General features: G+C 27.5%; 1 protein-coding gene across 1 annotated transcript in view; it reads right to left on the bottom strand.

The window, feature by feature from the left end:
- LOC111623693 (RAB6A-GEF complex partner protein 1-like) overlaps window positions 1–18,131 on the bottom strand; it is a 114,058-nt gene that overhangs the window by 75,122 nt on the left and 20,805 nt on the right. The window contains exons 2-3 of the mRNA XM_023366357.1: window positions 14,463–14,570; window positions 1,322–1,401 (exon numbers count right to left, since the gene is read on the bottom strand). Coding sequence (XP_023222125.1) covers window positions 1,322–1,401; window positions 14,463–14,570 — 188 coding nt within the window. The remainder of the gene's footprint in view (window positions 1–1,321; window positions 1,402–14,462; window positions 14,571–18,131) is intronic.

An 18,131-nucleotide genomic window follows, 5' to 3' on the forward strand; every position in this document is an offset into this window, starting at 1 on the left:
ACTGAATACACCCCCGATTTTTCATTGGTGGATAAAGGATCTCTGTCGTTGGACAGCAACCTCCTAAGATTCGGCCGCGGAGAGATCGGCAGAAACAAATCATGTCGCCTAAAAATACGACAGATACGGAGGGTGACACGGCCAGAAAATGGTATCGCTGGCAGGACTATTGTGGACTCCCTCGGACGGTGTAGTGTGGTGGCGGGAAAGAGTGATGTTTTTACCTTATTTAAAATGTAATTAAATTTGGCTTTGCTGTAGCCCGCCTCATTTATCGCTTGGCAGATAATATTAAGTTCGGTGTCAATAGCCGCCTGGCTGGACGATAGGAGGAAGGCCCTTCTTATCAAAGGTGAAATTGCCGCATTGACGTAATGTTGCGGCTGGTATGCCGTGGCCGGGATTAGAGGAGGTACACCACTGAATTTGTGGAATACGGAGTATGTGGTGCTATTTCGGGATTTATTGATTTTTAGATCCAAGAAGGCAATTTCATTTTCCTTTTCCTTTTCCCAGGTGAAAGTAATAGTGGGATAAGTGGTCGCTAGACGGTCTTTGAAGGCAAGGAAATTTTCATGGGTGTCCTGCCAAGCCACAAGAATGTCGTCAACATATCTAAGATATAAAAGCGGATATTTTAACGTAATGGGAAATTTAAACATTTTGAACTCTATGTTTCTCATGATCAACTCCGCCAAAACCGCTGAAAGTGGTGAACCCATCGGGACTCCCTGTTGTTGTAGATATATTTGGCCCTTGAATTGAAAATAATTATTTTCGGAAATGAAAAGTAGGGCCTCACGTAATTCTAATACTTCTTGTGCTGTAAAACCGTTCTTGATTAGCATCGCGTTAGCCAGCATAACCGCCTCGAATTGCGGCACTGAGGGATAAAGGGCAACTACGTCCAATTTGTAGTATATATATTCGCTTTGCGGAATGTGGTCTAGTACAGAGGATATGTGGGTCTTCGCTGCAATCGAGGATGATGTAACTAAGTGGGAGGGAGGCAGGAGCCCACTTAATAACTTGGCTAGGGCTTTTTCAAGATGGAAGGCAGGGTGTGTCCTTTTATTAACTTTCTTATTAACTTTATTAACGTTCGTCTTCTTCAGGTTCTAATGACCTGAAGAAGACGAAAGTGTATATCGTCGAAAGCGCTCGTCAATTTAGTGACTTAGGTGTCTAATTTAACGCTTATATGTTAAAAGTTTTTGTATTTTGATAAACATTGCATATTTAATTTCTATAGTTTTTATTTATTATTTTAATAATATAAAGTTAGTTAAATTATTTTAATAATAAATCAACATAAATTTACTTGCTGTCTTGCTGTTCATAGAGACCACGAGTAGAATCATCCATATCCAGTTGGTAAAACAATAAATGATTTTGAGAAGTCTAGACAAAAAAATCACAAATAAATTTCAGACTTTTATTTATATTAAATACTCTGCATTCAATATTACTGAATCATTTAAACAAATAATAAATTGATAAATTTTATTTCAATATTCTTATACTCAAATATATTTAAAGTATGTAAATTTTAATGTATAAAGTTTCATAGTATATCTAATATTACAAAATACATTATTTTAGCAACATTGCAAGTAATTTTCTTAAATTAAATCAGTACACACCTACTAAAACTATTTATTGCACAAGCTAATTGAACTATTGAAAAGATTAGAACAACAAGATTAAATATAAAGAAGTCAAAAACAGCCACAGACAAATATACTTATACAGTCGACCCCCCTATAACATGGGTTCCTGTAGTTCGGATTCCTATATCATGGCGAAAAAATTGCGACAGTATTCCTACAAACAACCTAAAAAAACTTATAATTTGGTAAAACGTCATCGCCGACTCGTGTCGCAACAGGATTGGTCAAATCTAGACCAATAGAGGATATTGTACAAACCGTTGAGTTTAAATGAGCAGCAGACCTACTAAAAACCATTTATTATTTAACGTCCATAAAAATTATATTTATATTAAAGATGTCTCTAAAGTTCAGCGAATTTTTTACAAAAAAAAATAATAATTTATCAAGAAGCATGTGAGTGCCATTCGATGACAAACTCCATGACGAAAACAAGCTTAAGCAATGGCGTAGTCAAACGGTGCACACTCAGTAAGTAATCCTACAATTTTTTGTTTATAGCATAGTTTACGTGGATTATTCCCAAAAAATTATATGTATTTTGGAAATGTTGAGTCAAATTAGTCTAGAATCGATTAATTTTATGGAAGAAACCTTTCAAACAGCCGTAGTCCGTAAACTGCACATGTGCCAGGCTGTGATTGGCTGGACTCATAGAAAATGGATTCATAAAAATTGGAACATATCTACCATGTTATGGGGGGGTCGACCGTATTTCAGAATGTTACATGTACTACTAAATGTAGTAGCATGCTTTAAAATCTGTAATACAGATTAATTTTAAGAAAATAATCTGTGATTCCTTACTGAAACAAAAAAAATGATAACTAGAATACTCTTATATATGTAAACTGAGATATATTGATCTTTATCATCATCCTTAAAATGATAAATCTTTATTTATTAATATTGATAATTTGAATTGTATGATTACGTTTTTCAGATACTTTTTTTTAAATCTTAGTTTATATCAATTATGCACATATACATGAGGGCTTATCATACTGGTGAACAAGAATTAAATTTCAAAATCTTTAATGATTATCTACGATAAGATACAGTTCTTTTTTCTCTCAGTGATAAGTCCTCCTCCATGTATGTGTCTAATTGATATAAACTAAGATTAAAACAACATTAAGTGCTAAAAGCAATAGTTCATTCAATTGTATTTTTTTTCTTCTTCTTCTTCTGGTAATACAAATATACTGCTTTATACATATTTGTAAATTTAATCTTAATTTTCATAAATAATTTTATTAAATGTGAAAATATTGAATATTTCAGATTTTGCTAACCAAAACATATAAACAAACATTTTTTTAAATAATGAAATTAAATACCAATAATTTATTGAATTTAACTCTAACATTGAAAAGTTTTAATAAATTTTATCATCATAATTCTTGATTTTTATTGTTATGAAATAAGATATTATTTTATTTTACCTACTTTATTCCATAAATAAAAAAAAATAAGATAACACACAAACTATGATAACATAAAACATTCTCAAAAATCTTGATTTATTCTAAATTATTTATATTTTTTATATATAATCTTATGCAATTAAAATGAAAATTTATATTTATCATTGATAAATAAGCAAAAATGATCCACCAACCAGGCTATAATTTGGAAATAATAATTATTATTACCAAATTATAGTGGGATGATTTATGGGAGTTGCTGGTGTATCATTGCAAAGCATTGGGTTTCAGTATAATGTTTATATAAATAAGCAAAACTTAATATTTTGTGCAGATGAATGACACACACACACACACGTCATTTAATTAAAGTATAATTTAAGATATTAATTAGTAAACTATTAAATATATCTATTATAAAAATTTCATTTTTTTACTAAGTACAATCAAAATTTTCTTAACAGAAGACTTAAAATTACTTAAATCTAACAAAATTCCACTATTTTTGTTTAAATCAGAAATAAATTTCAGATTTCATACAGAATAATGACATTCTAGCAATATTTTCATAACTGAATTCAGTACATAATTTATGCAAATTATTTAATAATTTTTGCTTAATTTATCCTTTATAATAATCCTAAAAATTTATTTACAACAGAAAAACCATTAGAGAAGTTAAAAATGATTAATGATGACATCACAGAATCATGTGTTATAAATCTTAGAATAATTTAGGTCAATGACTATGTCTGGCCAAACTTCCTCTCATCTTTTCTGTATTTCATATATGTAAATATAGTAATGTCTGCAACATTCCTTAAATCTAATAAACTACTGTACTAATCTTTACAATTTATGCATTTCTACAAAGCATATGATTCTAGATTGTAGCTTTGATCCTTCTTTTATTAATTCATTCTCAAAAAAATGTTTTTTTTTTTTATTTTTTTTTGCTTCTCTTGTTCTCCACTTGAAGAACCATCAATTTCAATTACTGTGTGTCTTTTTACAAAAATACATTCTTAGAAACTTTACAAATTACTTTTAATGCCAGTATAATGTCTTTCTCTACTAATGAAAACTGGATATGCATAAACTGTAAAAGAACCCCTTTAATACCTTAATTCTCCAGTACGAAAACTGACTAACATTTTCGATCTAAGACTTAAGATCTTTGTCAAGTCAATGTGACATGTGACTTGATAAAGATCTTAAGTCTTGATCAAAAATGTTAGTCAGTTTTGTTTCATACTGGAGAATTANAAAAATAAGATAACACACAAACTATGATAACATAAAACATTCTCAAAAATCTTGATTTATTCTAAATTATTTATATTTTTTATATATAATCTTATGCAATTAAAATGAAAATTTATATTTATCATTGATAAATAAGCAAAAATGATCCACCAACCAGGCTATAATTTGGAAATAATAATTATTATTACCAAATTATAGTGGGATGATTTATGGGAGTTGCTGGTGTATCATTGCAAAGCATTGGGTTTCAGTATAATGTTTATATAAATAAGCAAAACTTAATATTTTGTGCAGATGAATCACACACACACACGTCATTTAATTAAAGTATAATTTAATATCTTAATTAGTAAACTATTAAATATATCTATTATAAAAATTTCATTTTTTTACTAAGTACAATCAAAATTTTCTTAACAGAAGACTTAAAATTACTTAAATCTAACAAAATTCCACTATTTTTGTTTAAATCAGAAATAAATTTCAGATTTCATACAGAATAATGACATTCTATCAATATTTTCATAACTGAATTCAGTACATAATTTATGCAAATTATTTAATAATTTTTGCTTAATTTATCCTTTATAATAATCCTAAAAATTTATTTACAACAGAAAAACCATTAGAGAAGTTAAAAATGATTAATGATGACATCACAGAATCATGTGTTATAAATCTTAGAATAATTTAGGTCAATGACTATGTCTGGCCAAACTTCCTCTCATCTTTTCTGTATTTCATATATGTAAATATAGTAATGTCTGCAACATTCCTTAAATCTAATAAACTACTGTACTAATCTTTACAATTTATGCATTTCTACAAAGCATATGATTCTAGATTGTAGCTTTGATCCTTCTTTTATTAATTCATTCTCAAAAAAATGTTTTTTTTTTTATTTTTTTTTTGCTTCTCTTGTTCTCCACTTGAAGAACCATCAATTTCAATTACTGTGTGTCTTTTTACAAAAATACATTCTTAGAAACTTTACAAATTACTTTTAATGCCAGTATAATGTCTTTCTCTACTAATGAAAACTGGATATGCATAAACTGTAAAAGAACCCTGTTGTATACAAATGTTGTGATGATGGTGGTGGTGTAGAATGTTTTCGTATAGACAGTCAAAAAGAACACAGTACACGCTTCTTTCTAACAATAACAACACAAAAATTAAAAACACTTTAATTTCTTCAAATCAGCGAGTGACTCTCTGGCACTCCACTACTTTTTGATAGTTACAATACTGGACCAGCCACACAGCTACTCACTCCGGTTAGCTCCCTGGTCAGTACACACACTCTCTCTGACTCTACACACCCTCACTAGCCGGGACAATCTCCCCCACACTCCCGGGGACACCGTCACCTCACCCAACCGACATGTGTGACCAAGCTGTGGACTGTCCATCACCACCTGCCAACATCCACACACCTGACACATGTCTCACACATGTTACACTGAACTTAACAAACCCCTTTAATACCTTAATTCTCCAGTACGAAAACTGACTAACATTTTCGATCTAAGACTTAAGATCTTTGTCAAGTCAATGTGACATGTGACTTGATAAAGATCTTAAGTCTTGATCAAAAATGTTAGTCAGTTTTGTTTCATACTGGAGAATTAAGGTATTAAAGGTGTTCTTTTACAGTTTAATGCCAGAATGGTAGATATTTTTAATTAATTCATAGCCATAACAAAAACAATTTAATTTGTTAAAGATATATATATAAAATTTAATTCATAAAGTTTTCAAAATATTTTGTAACACTCATTTTCTACAGTGAATGCTTTGTTTTTAAAGAATGTATATGTTCTTCACTATATAATCATTTGTTTTTTTTATTAATCAAATGAAAAAAATTAATGACTATTGTTAAATTAATTCTGTTAATGCAGCAATTCCTGGGAAGTAAAACTGCTAAAATTGAATGGAAAAAAAAAAAATAAATAGTGGATAAAATCACCAAACACTGATAGTATGTCATGAGTTTGTGTCTAACCAACAGGCTGGATACATGAACATAAACTTTTCCTAGTTTTCTTTGTATCTAAATAGGACTAGTTTATCCTGAGAACCCTGCCAGAAGGTGCCACTCTTGGCAGATTGTCTAGGTTTTGAGTTGGCTTATTACATCAATCTAAACTGAAAAAATAAAAGTGAACTCTCATTGAAATTTGGGAGAATCACAAAAATCATTTATATTTGCAATTAACCCAATCTGAAAGATTCCATGTTCCAGTTTCTGATCACAATAATTTCCCAAATATAGTAATAACATTTTTTTGCATTCAATATTTTGTATCATATAAGTGCAAATAATGTGAAAGTTATTTGCATTTATTCACAGGCACAACTAATTTATATTAATTTTTATAATAAAATAGCAGAAAATTAAAAGTTGTGAGTTTTTATCTAAATGTGTTTTGTATGAAAAAAAATTTATTATTTCTTCATATATATTTTTAAAAACTAGAATAATACCAATTATTACCTATCATATATAAATCTATATTTAATCTTTAAAATGATGTATAGTGAACAGATCTAACTTCTACAGTGCAATATCTACATGTACACATTAATAAAGTTGCAAAAAGAGAACCTGATGGCCAAGATGAGCCTACTGCTCTAAGGACATAATCTTATATAACTGCTATATCAAGGTTTAATATTTTGTTGTTTTCTTTTAAATTAGCTAGTTTTATGTTAATTTGTAATCTTAAATTGATTTCTTATTTTATTTAAAAGTTAGCATATTCGGATGTGTTTTGTTTAAAAGAACTGCATATTATTTTAATCATTTCTAAATCAAATTTTTTAAAATCATATTTTAATATTCAAAGTTTGAATTTAAATAATCACGGAAAAAAATGTGTCTTAAATAAGTAACTAAGTAAAAATATAAACAAAGTTATTTATTCATTTTAAATAACAAAAAGATTTTAAAAAATACTTCTTTGAAATTTATAATGTATTAAAGTATATTTTTATTTTCCTCATAATATTCAACTTTATATTATTTTTGGTCAATTTATTTTCATTCATTTTCAATTATTTTTGTACAGAAATAACAAAAACTGAATGAAAACAATTAAGTTCTATCGTTTTTTATGATTATTTGAATTATTTTCTTATGTATATATGTAATATGTTATAAATACACATGAATGTCCAAAAATAATAATAAAAACTAAAACAAAGATTATTAAGTATTGAAGAATCTTGCTCAGATTATTTTATTATTTTTAAGCATTAAAAAAATAAATATAAAATGCAAAACAGCATTTTTTTTATTTGCATTTTCATAAATATTAGAAGTTTTTAATGACAAAATATAGAGCAAATATCAATGAACAAAATAAATCCAATAATACTAATAAATACAGTTTTTTTTCATTTAAAACAACAATAAATCCATTATATTTTCTTACTTAAATTTTTATAAGGATTTATTAATCAGCTGTTTTAAATTATTAAGTAATAAAGACAATAAAACATTTAAGTAATTACTGTAACAAAGTTGTAAGCATATATACATATATGTTTAAAATTTTCTGTTGCAGTAATTACTTAAATGTTTTGTTACTTTTATTATTTAATAATTGAAAACAGCTGATTAATATATAGTAAGCAGATGTTGACAATCAAAAACAAAAAACAAACTTTAAAATACAGGTTGAAAAAATCTATTAAGTTTGCAAAAGTAAAAAAGATACAGATATTTCATTGCTTTATTGAATACATAATTTAAATCATTTTAGTATAAATACAAATACTGTATTTTATACTTCCTAATGATGTTTATTTATATAAAACAGATTTATATAATTTAGAGTTAAAAATCTTAGTGAAATAATTAAAAGTGTAATGAAGCTATACAATATTTTCATTCCTTACTGTAATGATGTAAATATCATTTCTACATTTGGAACACAGAGGATGTTTGTCACTGCTTAGTAATAATTTAACATTTAAACAAATTACCAGAAACAAATATGTTATTATTACACATTATTTTTTGAATAAGAGTATTAATTGATTAATCTGTATTAAAACTAAAAACATAAATTAATATACAGTATATTTTTGTTTAATTAATAAGTTAGTTGATTATTATGTATCTAATCTGCAATTATCATGGTATCATTTTCTTGTATTAATTGAATAATGTAATTTTTTCTTATTTCATTATTTAATTAATATCAAGTGAAATAGAATAAATTCTGAGTTAGGCTTAAAATTCAGTACTGAGTTGGATGTTTGTTAAAATTAAATATTGATTAAAGAAAGCTTATGCATATAATGAATAAAAGTAAGTATTTACGGCAAAAACTTCAAAATTAGAAACATCAAAACAATAAACAAAATGAAAAATCTTCAAAGTATGTTCATAAATTTACAATAATGTTGCATGAGTGTCACTTGGTACAATTCACAATTCCTGAATTTAGCAGGAATATTGTCATATTTGTAAAACTGATACAACTTCTAATTTCACAAATCACACAAACTTTAGCTTATTTCATAAAATAAGCAACATTTCTTGAATTTGACAGAACATATATACTATATACATTGATATAAGATATATACAGTGGGTGATTAATTAACAAACATAATCTGTTCCAAGACTTTGTTTGCTATCTGAATTATTCATTAACTGATTATCGATTTACAATAGCTTTTTATAGGAATTTGTTCTAGAAACTCCAAAAAATAAAAATACAGGTAACCCCCGTATAACACAGATTCATTCCAACACGGTTTGAGAATTGGGACCATCCCCGTATAACACGATACTGTTATAGCACGGATTCACTCTGACACGGTTCAAGAATTGGGTAAAACCCTCGTACAACATGAAATGTAATAAATATTTACATACTTATATACTAATAGTTCACGAAAATTATTATTTTCATGTACTATTAGTACTTAAGTATGTAAATTTTCTTTCTTCGCCTTCTGTCNGTATCATTTTCTTGTATTAATTGAATAATGTAATTTTTTCTTATTTCATTATTTAATTAATATCAAGTGAAATAGAATAAATTCTGAGTTAGGCTTAAAATTCAGTACTGAGTTGGATGTTTGTTAAAATTAAATATTGATTAAAGAAAGCTTATGCATATAATGAATAAAAGTAAGTATTTACGGCAAAAACTTCAAAATTAGAAACATCAAAACAATAAACAAAATGAAAAATCTTCAAAGTATGTTCATAAATTTACAATAATGTTGCATGAGTGTCACTTGGTACAATTCACAATTCCTGAATTTAGCAGGAATATTGTCATATTTGTAAAACTGATACAACTTCTAATTTCACAAATCACACAAACTTTAGCTTATTTCATAAAATAAGCAACATTTCTTGAATTTGACAGAACATATATACTATATACATTGATATAAGATATATACAGTGGGTGATTAATTAACAAACATAATCTGTTCCAAGACTTTGTTTGCTATCTGAATTATTCATTAACTGATTATTGATTTACAATAGCTTTTTATAGGAATTTGTTCTAGAAACTCCAAAAAATAAAAATACAGGTAACCCCCGTATAACACAGATTCATTCTAACACGGTTTGAGAATTGGGACCATCCCCGTATAACACGGTACTGTTATAGCACGGATTCACTCTGACACGGTTCAAGAATTGGGTAAAACCCTCGTACAACATGAAATGTAATAAATATTTACATACTTATATACTAATAGTTCACGAAAATTATTATTTTCATGTACTATTAGTACTTAAGTATGTAAATTTTCTTTCTTCGCCTTCTGTCCATACACATGGTCCTTCTCGAAACTTGTTTCAACGTTGCCAGGTCTTGACACTTCTGCTTCTGATGTTGCCAGATGTTTTTCCCTTACTCCATACTTGCTTTATTCTTCATAAGTGCTTAGCACCATATAAGGAAATTTATAAAGATCTTTTAACTAGAAGCAAGCAATCTAAAATCTGGTGAGCAAAGCAATCTGGTGAGTTTCTTGGTGTTCTTTATTCAAGAGTTCTTGGCGTACTTCTGTCTTCAGATCCATTTCAGGTTCCATTATGAACTCTTCAAAGTTCATATTTCTCAGATGTGATTTTTGTTACTCCTTTAGCTGCTTGAGTCTTCTTGATTATACAGTACCTTTCTTAGATAAGATGCAAAACTTAACAAGTGCCCATCTGACAGTCTCATGAAAAAAAAAAATAGTATAAAAAAAATCAGAAAAATAAAAGACTGGAATTACAAGGGAGAGTTTCAAAGTTTGGAGAAATACTCTCTGATCAGTGTATACCGAACTGAGCATTGATGTCAATGTCTCCTGTGCTCCAAAAAGTTTCAAATTGTTGTCTGAAGACAAGGGAAGACCAATCAGTATTCATTATTTTACATTGCTTCTTATTGTGTTTGTTCTGCGAGGTGTTCGTTATCCAAACATAAAAATCTTTCGTGAAAGTGTTTGTTATCCGATTTGTTCATAGTCCAAACTGTTCGTTAACCGATCACCCACTGTATATATAATATCTTAATTCTCAATTTTTTTCAATTAGATATTATATATCTAATTGAAAAAATGGATATATAGTACAATATCGGTAATCAGGCAGTTCGCTAGTTTAATATACAGTAATCTGACACTAGTCAACTCTTGCATATTACCAGCATGCTACCAAGTTGTAGACAAGCTTCCCACTAGTTCATACTCCAGTTTCCACTAAATTTGAACATCTTCCCAGTAAACATAGCATGATATAGAGCCTAAGCTTGGGCACAATACTATAGGTTGTTAGGCTTGTCATGTTAGGCTGCTCAAGAAAGATACAATATCTTATAACAAATGAGCAATTATTTGCGACATCATCACAATGCCAGGCTACAATTTTTAATAATTTTAAAATTTAAAATATATGATCTCCACCTCAAATTAGTAATGTCTTGCTCTTGCATATCATAGTTTTCCATTAGCAATAGAGTTGTGCAGGTCATCTATCCAACTCCTTTCATGGAAAAATTTTTGAATTGAAATAACATGACTTCTGGTTTGCACCAGAAGTTCATATATAGTTAATAAGGAGCCACCAGTCCCTAAGATTTCCATATCTGGTCTCAGCTTTCATCTAACTAACTCTGTTCTCAGGATTAAGGAAAGACAGACTGATGATAGTGGGAATTTATAAATAAGACTTCAATTTTTTCATATTGCAACCCAAATACTCTATAATATAAAAATCAGTCCCTCAAAGTTTCCCAGCAAAAGTACTGTACTTCTCACTAAATTTAGCAAGATCCACCAACTTGATAATACTGATTACTAATGACAGTAGTGCACTCTAATGTTGTGATCAGTAACCCCACTTGTGTTTTGATGCATCGTTAACAGTTGACTCCATGCTGTCAAATTTGTTTATGTGCTATTGAATTAATTTTACTTCTAAATAATCCAACACTATACCAGTGCCATATATGTCTGTATAAACTGTGCTGTAATCACTGCAGTACAATTTTGGTAGGGACTAATAATAATTTGGTAAAGAAAATATGGGACTGAAACAGTGTTCAACTACTGGAAGTATGGTGAATTCAATGGCACAAAAAATTGCTATTCTTATTAATGAGAATTTATTTAATTATTATAAATATAACATAATGTATTAATTATTTTATTACATAGTCATGTAATTATTATGCCAAAATTTCATTCATCTCTGATATTTTTTAATGTAACAGAAACTGAATGAGTGTAAAAAAGTGAAATCATATGCTAAAATATTAAATAGAAATGAAATATTAATATTAACATTAACTTTTTTCAAATGTTTTCAAAATTCTTCTTATACTGTTTATATGCAATTAATATTCAAAAATAACCAGAAACTTTAAAAATAATAGAGGAGAAGGTGGTATTATAGAACCCCAATTACATTTTAGTGAATTGTAAACAAGGTATCATAACTACACCCACATTTTTTGTGCGAAAAGTACTGGTAACTAGTAAACTAAATGTTCCTAATTGGATTTTTCGCTAGTGTAATTATAAGTATGGTTTTTGAAGGCTTTTGTACAAAAAGTCCGAAAGTAGGCTTAGAGAAAATCGGGTGGTAATATGGAACCTTACTGTATATTTTCAAAAAAATGCTTTAATGTAGCCAAAAACAAATAGGAAAGGACAAAAAATGTTAAATAATTACAAAATTATTTACTCCAATGTATTTTATCGCAAAAATGCTTTTATAATAGAAAAATATGACCTCCATCAACAATATATATTCCAGCAGCTCTTTTTCGATATTTTCAGACTTTCTACCTAGTGTCTTTTTCCCAAATTGCTCCGGACGAATGTCTGATTGCAAAGAGAGAGTTCGGAGGAGTTGAGTTCCATATTACTGTAAAAGCACCAAAGGGGTCCGTATTTCACGCATCGCCATCTCGAATTAACTTATGTCTGTCGAGACCAAAATTTAAAAAACGTGAACATCACACAGATTAATATGTACCCCTAAGTCTCTGGAACGGAATACATGCACCAGTGAACCTACAACTACACGATTTATATTTTAAAAATAATTAAATTCACTTAGCATTCAAAACTTGCGAATTTTGAAAAAAACAAATTTGCTGATTAAATACGGACAACCGTTTAACTGAAGTAAAACGGGTTTTCCCCTTGCTATGGATGTCTGCCTAGTTCAGTTTAGCCACAATCCGCTACAGTTTGCCTTTATTATCAATTCGAAATGGGGTAATTCCATAATACCCGCAGTGTTCCATAATACCACCTTTCCTCTAATAATAATAATAAATGAATTAATCTTTATGTTATTTTATTTATTAAACCTAATTTGGAATATTGAATATACTGTTTTAAATCACTAAGAAGTTAAAAATTAAATGCAATAGAAATGTTTCACATTTATATTTAAGTATTTCAATTTAAATATGAATTTGCTTTCTAAAAAACTCTTATGAAAAACTTTTTTGTTTTTAATTTTAATTCTTTAGTAAACAAATTTTTTATTTTGTAGAAAATAAATTTATGATTTTAAAACTGTAAACTATTAAAATCATGCCCATCTTGAATAAACTGAAAATAATTGAATAAGTCTACAATTTAATTTTATAATAAAAACCAATTAGCAATTGAATTTTATTTTAATAATGAACTGTATTGCATAAATTACTAAATACTGTAAATTCAAAATTTCTGAAAATATTAAATTTTTCATCATGAATAAAACATTTATCATCTTACTTTAAAACTTTATCTCAAACATAAAGAATAGTTATTCATAAATACTAACTCATTCAATATTATTGGTCATAGAGTAAAATAAAAGGATAGTAAAATATAAATGCAAGTACATCTGCTGTATAAAAATGAATCAGTAAAAAAAAATCTAATAAAATTATTTTGTACAGTAACACAAATGATATTCTGTACATATATTCATTCATTACAAATAACAGTTTTCTTTGCTTCTGTTTTTTAAAATTAATATTTTGAATATAATAAAGACATTTTTATTGTATACAGTACTCAGACTTTATGAATAGTAAAAGAAATAAGTCTGTTTATATTTATACATCTGGTTTCTATTTCATTATATGTAATTATGAAATATAAAATAGATTCTCAGGGATACATCTGCACATCTGCAATGAAACAATGTTTGCACAAAGATTAAATTTCAGAACAGTTTCTTTATTTTATGAATATGATAAGATAACAATTAATCTATTCATTATTATTTTAAATTATTAAAATTGAATAAAATTTTTAATCAAATTTTATTTTATTTATCAAAATATAAATTTAAAATATTTTATTTTTGTATTTTGATCAGATATATCCCCTTTGTTTCATTTATAAAATAATAATATAATACATTATAAACACTAATGAAGTGGCAAGTCTTTTTGATTACTAACAAATGTAAGTGTACAAATCAGATCGTGACAGTAAATTTTTTGTTTGAAAATTTATTAACACAAAATACAAATAGTTTTAATTGACAAATTCTAATATTTGTAAGAATTTGTCTATCAATAACACATTAAATGTAGAGAATATTTATTATACTTACAGCCACAACAATGGCTCTGTTGTCTGGTTTCCATTCTGCTATTTTATTAATACCCAATGACAGCAATGATTCATGTGAACGTTTATGGCAAACTATTTGAACACAGGGCTATAAAAGATATTTCATAATTAATTACACAGTTAATTGTTATGCATTCATAAAATATTTTAAAAAATACTTAAAAGATTAAATTATTATTTAATTTTAATTAATATAATTAATTGTAGTATTACTTAATTACATAATAATGTATAAATTAAAATTTATGTCATAAACATAGCTGTATTATTTATTATACAGTTCAAAATCTAAACTTCAATAAATCTTTCTAAGACCTTGACATAAAAATAATCTCATCTATTATGCATTCTAAATCTTAGGTTAAAAGTAATCTTTGAAACAAAAAATTTCAAATGAATTAAAATAGAAGTTACATATTAATAATCAACAACATTTTTAACTACTACCATATCACAAATAAGATAATTTTCATAATTTAAAGACTGAAGCTGAAAAAATTTATTACATCCAAATAAAGTTGTTACAAATAATAATAATAATTTAAATGTTTGTTTACTTTACAGAAAATTTACTAAATTATTAATTAAAAAATTTTTAATAAAAAAATTACATTTCTAGAACATGAAGCATTACTAACACAAATCATATGTTAGTATTTGCTTTTATAAAACAGAATATGCAACAATTTGTGAATAAGAAGAATTTGATTTCTATCATTAGTTTGAAAAAAGAGGGAAGGATAGATAAATGCAATTATTAATAATGAACATAATGATTATTGACATCCAATTATTAAGCTGTAAATTTAAAGAAAATTGTTTTAAAATATAGATAAATAGAAAATTGCTCTTTCATATTGCTAAAGAAATCACTTTGTAACTATTTTATTATTTTCTCAATTGTCAGTATAAATTAATTTAGAAAAATATCAGTCTTAGATTTTAGAAATATACAATTTTACAACAAAATATATATTTTAATTTAATTGTTAATTTCAGATTAATTTCATTAATTTAAAAAATTTTGACCAAAAAAAATAATAATAATAATAATAATTTTATTACAGTAAAGTATTACATAAGCTGCTTCATAGTTTTTGAAAATTACAACAACAAATTTATTATTTACTTAATTTTGATCAGATTATTGGTAAAAGCTAATTAAATAGACTTTAATTTATAAGTAGCATAGCTAAACTATAATTGAAATATGAGGGGTGTCCAGAAAATAATGATGATTTGCATATAGCACTCTACACAGGAAAATGACTGCCATCGATTCAGGTTCAATTTGTTCTCTGATGGGTTAGCTACACATGTACAGTTTTGACAATGGTAGGTTTATTGTTAGTTTTGTCAAGGGTTAAAATGTGTATAAAATTTGAAAATCCTGTCAAATGCAAAGTGTTATTTGTTTTCTAAATAGAAAAAAAAAGTTTGTCCTAAAGATATTCATAATGAAATCATGAAAGGGTATGGTGATCACATTATAAATGAAGCAAATAGGAGAAAATGGTCTTTAATGTTTGATCAAGGAAGATAACACATGATCACACTGCAGCCACTCAAGCTGTGCTTCAGAAATTTGGATGGGATATTTTTAACCACCCACCATAGTCACAACATGGCTCCCTAGTGACTTTCACAACTTTCCCCAAGCTGAAAGAGTTTTGGGTGGATTTGGAACATTTTGGACAGATGATGAGATGAAAGAAGCTGGCACTAACTGGCTGAAAGAACTGGTGGTGGAAGTCTATGACAAAAAATCCAAAAACTAGTATCACACTATGACAAGAGCTTTCATCTTAATAATGACACTGTAGAAAAGTAACTGGTCTTAAACTAAACTAATTACTTAATAAAACTTTTGCCTATCATTACTGTTTTCTCTTTTTTTTTTATAGCCAAACATTCTTTATTTTCTGGACACCACTCATATTAAAATGGCTGAGTGATTAATGTTAGCCTACTGCTTTGAAGAATTGGGAACAAATTGAGATGGGTCAAAAACCCTAGGAATTTTTCAGGGCATATGTTCTAGTCAGTCTCTGCCTCTCACCATCCAGGAGGCCCATAACGGGGTGTCATGGTGGGCCACAATGGGCTTGTTAAAAGGCCCTCTTAGTGCTCACAGAGTGTAAAGGGTAACAAAATATAACACATACTGTATATATTAATACTATTTTAATAACTTTAATATTTATATTTGAAAAAGAAACTGATATATTTATTGTCATTCACAAGTAATGTCACAAGCCATTGCAGGCAAGTTCTTTTTCCAAATAAAATAACAATTTAAAAAATAATAGATATCCATATATCAACTTCTAGAACCTGATATGAAAGCCAAACAATTGCCTGATTATATTGGGCTATATTACTACTACAATTAATAATTAAATGCTAAGTAATTTGGCAATATTTTAACAATTAATTTAGAAGTTCTGAAAGAATAGAATCTGCCTGTAGCAGGACTCATACCTGCAACTTGGCATTTAATTATTAATAGTAGTAGTAATATAATTTGGCAATTATTTAGCTTTAATACATAGATATCCATAAGAAAAGTGACATTCATATATGAAACTATATCCTAAAACTTCACTGCCAATCTAACAATAAGATAAATGGTGTAAAGTAGAAAATAAGACAAAGCATAGTTGTAGATAAATAATATATCCTTTTTAATAAAATTAGCTTGGAAAGAGAGAATAATATAATCAGTTTTAAAAAGTACTAAAAATCATTCATTTGAACCATATATATTTAAAGATAATTACCATTTAGAATAGCATTTTTCTAAACATTCAACCCATTTTTGTATTCTGTGCATTAAAAAGATTTAATTTTACTTGATCATTCCTACATAGCAACTTGATTTTGGCATCTGACAAAAAGCATTGCTTTCAACATCCCTTTTAATAAAACACCACCTACAAACCTGATATACATACATAATAAACCAATAACTATTGGATTTTACTGGGCTCTTATAACATGATGAAACAAATTATTTAGTAATTAATTTAAAATAATCACATTATAATAGCCCAATATAATCCAGTAGTTGTTGGCTTATCCCTTTTAATTTTGGAGCAATCAAAAATCTGATAGTGTCAGATCTTGGCTGTAAGGAGAGTATCTTTAGGTTCAAAAGCATCTTCATCATCCTTACTGAAGTATGGTTTTGCATTATCAGAGCAATAAAAATATTCTTTTGTAGCTTTACTCTGTGAATATATCTGTTAAGTCTTTGTAAGGTTTCACAATACTTTACTAAATTGATCGTTTTCCTTTAGCATGAACCTTCTAATTTAAATATTTGATTGCTGTTTTGTACCAAATATAGAAGATGAATATATGTTTAAACTTGACTGTTATGTAATGACAGAACATGACGATCACAGGATCTATTCCTACACTTTGAAATACTGCAGTAGGATATCTCATTTATCAATCAATCCTCAAACATCAAATACAGGAAATCTTTTAAGATTGTTCAATATTTTTGTATAGTTTCATAGATTCCAAGCTTAGTCCATATAACAATATAAAAGGTTAATAAAAAGTTATTAAAAATATAGATATAAGACAAATAAAACAATAATTATATAGATTAAAAGGATATGATTAACATGATATAAAGATA

Source organism: Centruroides sculpturatus, unplaced genomic scaffold, assembly GCF_000671375.1.
Source record: "Centruroides sculpturatus isolate CEXI.00-Female unplaced genomic scaffold, Cexi_2.0 scaffold49, whole genome shotgun sequence".
In the NCBI taxonomy this organism is placed as follows: Eukaryota; Metazoa; Arthropoda; class Arachnida; order Scorpiones; family Buthidae; genus Centruroides; species Centruroides sculpturatus.